The sequence below is a fragment of the Gambusia affinis genome, linkage group LG19 (assembly GCF_019740435.1).
Source record: "Gambusia affinis linkage group LG19, SWU_Gaff_1.0, whole genome shotgun sequence".
Taxonomy (NCBI): Eukaryota; Metazoa; Chordata; class Actinopteri; order Cyprinodontiformes; family Poeciliidae; genus Gambusia; species Gambusia affinis.
In genome coordinates this window covers 12,569,550-12,578,079 of record NC_057886.1, presented here as the reverse complement: position 1 = coordinate 12,578,079, position 8,530 = coordinate 12,569,550, and the positions used below count along the sequence as shown (strand labels likewise).

General features: G+C 37.8%; 2 protein-coding genes across 4 annotated transcripts in view; one reads left to right on the top strand and one right to left on the bottom strand.

The window, feature by feature from the left end:
* Positions 1 to 223: 223 nt before the first annotated feature.
* The window catches only part of gpr139 (G protein-coupled receptor 139), a 44,127-nt gene continuing 35,820 nt past the window's right edge, over positions 224 to 8,530 (top strand). The window contains exons 1-3 of one of the 2 annotated variants that reach the window (XR_006369050.1): positions 224 to 291; positions 2,007 to 2,129; positions 2,313 to 2,602. Coding sequence is in view for 1 of the 2 variants with exons in the window: in XM_044099800.1 (XP_043955735.1) it covers positions 2,139 to 2,355 (217 nt within the window). In the remaining variant the exon portion in view is untranslated. Of the gene's footprint in view, positions 292 to 2,006; positions 2,603 to 8,530 lie in introns of those variants that run through there. The other variant, XM_044099800.1, reaches the window with a different exon arrangement.
* On the bottom strand, positions 3,107 to 7,979 carry proza (protein Z, vitamin K-dependent plasma glycoprotein a). Of its 2 annotated transcripts, none has more exons than XM_044099798.1 (9): positions 7,820 to 7,979; positions 6,706 to 6,836; positions 6,263 to 6,405; positions 6,118 to 6,142; positions 5,935 to 6,048; positions 5,715 to 5,843; positions 4,365 to 4,480; positions 4,157 to 4,274; positions 3,107 to 4,068 (listed from the first exon to the last, which is right to left on the bottom strand). In XM_044099798.1, exons 2-9 carry the CDS (start codon positions 6,782 to 6,784, stop codon positions 3,533 to 3,535), a joined length of 1,260 nt encoding a protein of 419 aa, XP_043955733.1. In that variant the 5' UTR covers positions 6,785 to 6,836; positions 7,820 to 7,979; the 3' UTR covers positions 3,107 to 3,532. The 2 variants fall into 2 exon arrangements, with proteins under 2 accessions (XP_043955733.1, XP_043955734.1); XM_044099799.1 differs by having other exon boundaries at positions 7,890 to 7,976.

Sequence of the window (8,530 nt, the reverse complement as noted above, 5' to 3'; positions counted from 1 at the left end):
CAGGACAAAACTTTTTGACTCAACAAAATTATTTTGATAAATGAATAAAAGAGTTCTGATGATCTCAGCACCTATAGTAATCTTCAAATAAAACCTTTATACATATAATTATTGTTTTCTATTTCATCTAAGTTGAATGCTCAATTATTTTCCTTTGATTTTGTGTCAGGTAAGATTAAACAAACTTGCCAGACACTCATAAACTATCTTGGAGAGATGAAGTTGAGTCAAATGAATATCTGACTAGACTTCAGTGGGACCTGATGTAATGCATCTTCATGAACGATGAAGGTGAGGCAATGGACATAATGAATATATTTTAGCATGCTATTGTGCTCTAAGACTGAGAGCAAGTGCTACAGAATGGCTGCTAAATATTGACTTTTTGAAAATTTCATCATGAGCAACTAGTTATAGCCTACTTGCACATTTACCCCCAACTGAATTTAAAAATAATAGCACAGAGTCATTTCTTTGTCTCCAGGGTCCTATATCTCCCATGTTTATATAAAATTCATAAGGCACATAATGGAGGACTCACAAATAGTCAGCAGAAGCCTCCAGTCTCTTACATAACTTCTGCTTGCTCTGTAAATGCTACAGATGATCCTACAAAAACAAATACATAAAAATATACCTTAGCCATGAAGACTAAGTCCTGGTTTTATAAAGTTTTTATCCAAAAATGTATTCATTATTTAAAACTAACAGCCAAACTCAGCCAAGAAAGAGGAACATAAGTCCCAGTGAAGATAGACCCTTTTCTACTGTATATGAGTGTTTTACATAAAGAGAGATGTGTTATATAAAACTGTTCAGCTTGTCTAATTCTTTTGCTTTCAAAAATTTCTTTCAGCCCAAGCTATAACCTCTTGAGGTCTAGTTTTACCTCCACCCATCTGAACAATTACCCAGTGAAGTAGAAGCTGCTCTATCTGGCATGGGATAGAGTCTGAATGGGGGTGGGACGAAAGGAAGTAGCTTTTCCATTGATTTAAACTAAGAGACAAGCTAATGTGGGATAAAAAAAAGAAGACTGGGAACATAAATTTTGAGAATGGAGTTACTGGAAAAGATCGGGTGATATGTTTGAACAAGTAGTAATGAACTAAAATCATCAGATTTTTCAACAATGAGATGTTTGAGATGTTTTTCATAAGTGTACTTTCCAATACACACAAAATATATGCAAGAATATGTGGTCACAGCATGTGACTGTCGTTGGGTTTGGGGAGAATAAAGGATTACTGAAGTTGTGGGATTTGGTCAGATGTGGGCTCTGCTGACGTATTCAAGAAAAATATAGGTTTCTTAAAAGTTTGTCATGACTTTTTCCATTAATAGGAATAGTATCGCCATTTACTCTGCAGCCCTTGTGATTGAGTTGCTTGTGTTTCTCAGTGTTTCTCAGATCTCTCAATCTGGCTTCTGTTCAGCATCAACACTGCAATCACCAGATAGTTTTTTATATAGTTTTGTTGGCTAAACTTCGTCTTCAGGCTGTTTTCTGTCTGAATTTCAGCACTTTGTCAGTTTGTCAGATAACTCCCACATAGCCTGTATAGTAACTGTATTTTTTTCCACATTTTGCCTGGTTTCAACTATAAACCTTAGTTTATAGTATTGTATTTGAAAATGTGTATTTGAAAAGAAAATGTAAAGGGAAAATAAATGTTTATACACATAAACTTTGTAATCTCTAGAAGTAGGATAAGTGTGGAGCTGTATGTCTCTACAAATTTTATGTATCTGGTGAATGACTTTTCTGCTCATCTTTGAGCATCTTTGCAAAAGTATTGTCACAGATTCTTGACTTTATTTAGGTTTTGACTTTGACTGGGCCAATCTAACACATAAAAAGTGTTAGTATTAATTACAAAATGTGATATGTCAGTATTAATTATATATATATATATATATATATATATATATATATATATATATATATATATATATATATATATTCATATGTATATATAACTTTCATCTTTCTCTGTTGAAAACAGAGCTGGTAGAACCGGAGAGCAGGACCACACTCAGGAAGGAAGGTGCACCACTAAATGAATCTCCTCTGGACGGCCCAGTAAAGGAGCGCGGCCATTTTTCGGGAGCGAGGAGCCATCTCCCTGGTGAGTACCATGGCAACAGCCAACACAGGCCCCAACTTCCCGAGATGTTCTTTTCAAGCTCCCAATCTAAAGTGGCAGGCCAGTTTCTTTTTGTTATGGGCCTTCTATTGCTTTCAGTCTCTCCAGCTCATTCTTCTGTTTCTCCTTTTTTTTTTTTTCTTTGCCTGCATGACATGGCCCCAGCCTTGTTCACCAGCCCATCGAGGCTGTGAGAAGACTACTGAGGGTGAGTGTCCGTGGGAAAATGTTGCCAGACAACACACTGGTATGTGACAGCCAGGCCAGGCTAATAATGTCTGTGTGGGACAAAATGGGAAAACATTACAATGGACAGAGCAACTCAGGCCAACTTTTTTTGAATGGATAGTTTTTATTACAGCTAAATTATATTTTGTTCACTAGTAATCTTCTTCTTCAAAGTTTCTCTGTGGAAATCTTAAATAATTCCCCTGATTAGCTAAGCTTGATAAAGAATGTGGCCTCATTCATGTTTCTATTTTATGATTACAATGGTTTAGTATTCATATTTTGCATAGTCACACCTAAACTTTGTTACAAAAAACCTGGTCTGTTATATTTAAAGTGGACTTCATGCTTTATTAAGGGTTTTCAAAGTTTGTTTTCTATACTTTGTTTTTTCTTTTTTCACTTCTGCTTTTCTTAATGTGCAATTTGTGTTTCTATAATGAGAAAACTGCAGAAAAGCTGCTTTTTGTTTTTGCCTGTTTGATATTATACACATATAATCTGTGTGAGTGGAAATACTTATTTTACCTATTTTAGGGACAAGCAGAGAGTTTAGTATGAATTAGACTGTTTTGTAGAATATTAACATATATAATGTACATTAATATCCATATTTCTGACCTTGACAATCACCTGATGATTGAACATTATCTCAGATATCCATAAATCTACAAAACTGCTTAAAACCCTTTTACATTACTATAAATTAGAAACAGAAGCAATAAAACATCTTGGTTTTATGGTTTATTACATTCATGAAACTGTATTTACCAGGACTCCTTTAAGGTGCATGTCAGCCATTACATTGTTGCTGAAATAACATAATTTCAAAGGTATTGGAAGGTATGTTTACATCACAAACATGCTAAATAATTTACAGATCTCACAACCTCTGAGTACTTAACACATGCAAGAGGAAAGCTTTTTACTGACATCAACAGAGAGCCACCTTGTGGATAAAAGATGAAGTACACAGAGGAAGAAAATCCAAGTGTCCAGTGTTTCTTATGTTATATTTTAAAAAGACACACGCAGGAAAGCTTATGACTGAGTTTAAACAAAAATATACATACAACGGAATCCCTGTTTAAGTGATTATTTACCTGCATTAAGCTAAATTCCTAATGAAGCTTGATGTGTTCCCTCACTTCACCTTTCTAATGTGAACCCATCAGTGTCTGCAGCCAGTTGAGGTGGCGGGACACTTTTTGGAAGATGTAGCCTTTAGTGCAGTCAGCCCCTTCTGGTCGACTCACCACCCCAGTGAGAAACAACACATCCCTGTACATCGTGAGCAAGGGGCTGCCAGAGCTCATGTCGCAGTTAGCATTGGCCCGGGCAGCGGTGCAGCCCATTTTATTGGACATCAGGTTGGGGTACGTTTCCACGCATTGAGGCAGCTTATTGTACACCAACTGGTTGATAGTGAGCTGGCCCTGGAAACTGGACATCTGTGTGGATTCCTTCCAGCCGGTGACAACAGCCGGCAAATCTCCAGACATTAAGATGCTCTCTGCGAAGTCTTTCTCTGGCAGACAGGCCGCAACGACATCTGGCTTAAAGGTTATGCGGTCGCGGAGCTCGATCACAGCCAGGTCATTTTCAGGACGGTCTCTTACGTAACGAGGATGGAGGTGAATTAGCTTCACATGCAGTATCTGCTCTCCGTTTTCAAAGTTGGTGCTGCGCTTTCCTGATGAGACGACGGAATGGACAACATTAGTTTTTGGTGTTGTGCAAAGCACTGAATTCAATACAACGCTGATGTTCACTACACTTACCAACTGCAACCTTGAAGGAGCTGTATTTGTTGGCGCACTGAGCTGAAGTCAAGACGAGGTTCTCCTTCAGAATTACTCCACTACAGAAGCCATCAGACTCTGAACTCTTCAAGAGAGCCTGGTAAGAAGATTGAGATACTGTGTGAAAACAAAAAGGGCATCTACAGGAGTTTGTGCAAGGTGGTCCATTAGAGTAGGCTCCCCTTACCTGCCAAGGACATTCAGATGGCGTACAAGGAAGTCCATCAAAGTTATTGGTAGAAAGACTTGACTGTCTGTTCTTCCACTGAGACAGATTGTTCACCTGACCACATGGGTATCTGACTAACAAGGGAAGACGGTGCTGATTAGATTAGATTAGATTCTGTTGGTGAACACCAGAATCCTGTGCAACAATACACATAACATGCTACATATAGTTGAATTCAGATTTTACTTACACTTTGAAACATGTTTTTTCTTTTTTTTTCATTGTCCGATGTTAAAATGACCCAAACCCTTGTTAGTTAGGATTAGCCAAATTATGTCTATTTGTTAAATCCCACAATAAATAGAGAGTTTTGTAGTTTTATTTATAAAGAAAAGATGATAGGTGAAGGCTGTGTAAGTTACAAGTTCACTTATAACATGTCAACTAAATGAAGGCACACTTTCACACGTATTTTAAGGAAACACCTCATACACACTGTTTCCTTGTGCGACATTATGAAAATCTACAAAAAATTGGCAAAGTTATCAGGAATAAATGTGGACCTCTGAAGGTTTGCTTTGTCCTTAGGTACAATTTCCAGATGTCTACAGGTACCACATTTATCACTTCAAACAATTACACCCAACAATAAAAAGCACAGAAATGTTCTGGAAACATTCTGTGAAGAAATAAGACATATCCTGCAAAATGTGCAAATCAACCCCAGTACAAAAGCAGAAGACCTTGTGATTAAGAAGTCTGAAGCTGGTAAAAGGGATGTCTTTATCTACAGTGAAAGAAATTATGTTTCAACAAGGCCAATCAAAGAAGAAGAAGCCATTATTCGAAAAGCAACATAATAAACGGCAGATCACAGTTTGCAAATGCAAGCCATCAGGAATATCTGGTTGAAAGGTTGAGGCTTTATCTCAAAACAGCAGCCAGGAGGTCGAAGCTTTATACGCCCTCAAAATTACCCTAGGTAATGTTTTGGAGCCCCAAACTAAGTCCTATAGAAAATGTGTGAGAAAAGCATAAACCTGACCCAGTTACACAAGTTGACCACTAAAAAGGGACTCTGGAAGGAAAAGCCAAGACATTTGAGCCAAGACATACAGGTTAAAACTTTAATCTGATTTAATGCCAAACAATATTAAAAAATTCTTTGTTAAAACAAAGTGTATCTGCTTTTGTCTCTCTCCCTCACAAACTGGACTGATAGGTAAATTTCCTGACAGTCAATTTATCAAAAACACATTTCAGGTGAAAATAGATTACTCAAGTTAGCATAACCTATGATAAATAAGTAGGAAGCTTCACTTTGTCTTAGTTGCAAGAAATACACACAAGGAAAATCCGATAACCTACCTGCAGCTTCACACTTGACCCTCTCTTTGACCCTCCAGCCTCGGGCACAAGAACACTCGTAGGATGTATAGCCCGGTTTGCAAAACTGTGAGCAACCCTTGTCCTTTTCCAGAGTGCAAAGAGTCTCATCTGGTTTGCAGAACGTAGCAGAGAGTGCACACTAATGTGTAAGTAATAAACAAACTGCAGTTTTTACATGATGCCTACAACAGATCTGTACCTTTTTCACAGTGGATTCCCGTGAAACCTGACTTGCAGACGCAGTCATAGCCTCCAACACTGTCTGAGCACATGGCTCCATTCTTGCAGGGGTTTTCAGCACACTGGTCTCCATCTAAAAAGAGAACACGTTTGTGAGACGAGGCAACACATCGTTGAACAGGAGATTCTTTATATAACTTACCGATGTAGACAGACCAGAAAATGTCCTGGAAGAAAAATTGCACATGATAAGTGAGAAGCAGGCGCGTGAAAGGCCTTATCTGTTAGTTCTTAGAAGGAGGATGCTTAGAGAAATTTAAAATAAAGGGAATACACAGCGAGCTAACCGTGCGATACGAGTCCTGGAAATACTTCCTGGCTTCCTCATAGGTGCACACCCTCTCCATGCAAGCCTGTTCCAAGGTGGACGCTCCAGCATTTCTCTTCTGACGGGAGATCAGTGAGGTGGCCTGCTGCTTCTCCAGAAATACTGAGGGAACAGTAACTTTACTCAGCATGGCCAATTCATGTATAGAGCCAGTAAGCTTCTTTGGAAATTAGCAAATTTTTTGAAAGGAAAGATTCACATTCTTAAATTATTGTAACTGCGACAGACTGGCGACCTGTCCAGGGTGTTTGTTCATAAATATAACATTTTAAGAGTATCTGTGCTTCTGTTTACTTAATGCCTTTCACAAGTCAGTGCTACAGATGCTGCCATTTTGTATTTTTTTCTGACCCACTCTTGAAGCTTACAGCACCATCTGGTACTTGTGCTGGCCTTTCTCACCTGTCTGGGGGGTCTGAATAGCTGTCACTGCCCCAGCAAGGAGACAGAGCACAGCAGCGTATGTAGTGGAAGAATGCATGTTAACACCCAGATGTCTGATGTGTCGGTACCGCAGGGATCAATGTGCAATCCTGGAAACACAACAAGAGGATGATGAATGCAAAGAATAAAATCTGTTTATCTATCAATCCATCTATTCATACATACATGCATCCTTATAACTTATCCACTACAAAATCATTTTAAGCAAATTCATAGTGATCCTTTGTATTTAGACAGTTGGATAAAAAAAAAACTAAACTAAATCTGAGAAAAATAATTTAATTTATTAGAAATACTATATTCCTAATTTCATTTTTAAAATGTTGCAAGGTTCATTCAAGAGTCCCGGTGACCATTTTCATCAACATGACCGGTGAAAAACTACGTACAATCCTGAGCAAAGTAATTGATCTGCTATGCTCCCTGTAATCATAACAACGTCATAAATAATGCAGCAATGGCAAAGTATGATTGGACCATTAGAGTTTCGAGTTACTGTGCATGCTGACAGTTTCCCTATTAAAGTCAGAAATACGTTTGTATTTAAACACTTCAGTTGAATTGTTTTTGCACATCTAAAAAACAACACTACGATGATGTAATGTGATGTTTTTATCCACATTTCATGGAAATGTTTAATGTTAGAAATTTGACCTCATATCTTTTGTACACAGATGTTGATGAGACATCTGACATGATTCAGCATCCCATTGACGGGCTTCCATGTTTGTGTTTAATTTTATTATATATTTTGAAACAAATCCATGTCTCACTCATTGCGTAAATACAGTATATTTTACATTAAGAAGGCTTAAAAGACAGTAAAAAAATAAAAAATTTTGTTAGAAATATCCATTTTTATCAAGTAGCTTTCTGGAGTGCAACACAAAATCTGCACAAATACTTTGTTTTTAGTCATTTATTGTGCGATTTCAGGGGGAAAACCTCTGTGATATAAAATAAATATCCCTCGGTTGCTTCTGACAGGGCGGGTTAGTCTAGTAGGCCGAAAACCATTTAACATTGCCGACAATGGGGACAATAAAAAGAGAACAAGATACTCGACACTTACCTGGAGAAACAAAATCAATCAATGACCTGCTTCTTTCCTCCCTGGGTCTGAAAAAAAAGCAAGAACTCACCGGACGGATTCGGGCCTGTTAGTCCAAAATAACGGGCTCTTGTCACATCCCAGACATCCGCCTTTCTCTGTTTACTGTTTGTAGTGCTTGTAATGACAAAGAGACGCCAGTAGAGGACACTGTTACACAGTGATGAGGCAGGAAGGGCCTTGACAGAATATGACGCGATTAATGAGTTACAATGAACATTAATGCAAACATTTACATTACCATTTAAATGTGCCACATGGGGTAGTTTTGTTCCTCATAGAGACCAAGAAGCTCGTCAGAGTTAGTGGATTGATAACTCCACGGCAATAATCAAAGAAAACTTGTTGAAAACAAATTAGCAAAAATAATTAGCTTAATTTCCGTTTTTAGTCCCATCATCAATAATGTGCGTCCAAATATTGAATGCAGGTTGAAGTTTGCCAACAACCTAATGTCTTTGTGAGGTCATCATACCTCACAAAGACATTAGAATGTGGCATGACTTTGTTATTTTCAGAACATCAAACACAAGTATTTGTTCAACAGTCTAGATTTTAAGACCAAACATATACTTGATTCAGTGCTGATGTATCAAAGATGCTTATTTGAAATGTTTTGCAGGTGAACGACTCTAGCACAACTTTCAATGAAACCCAAAAGACTGGCGAATA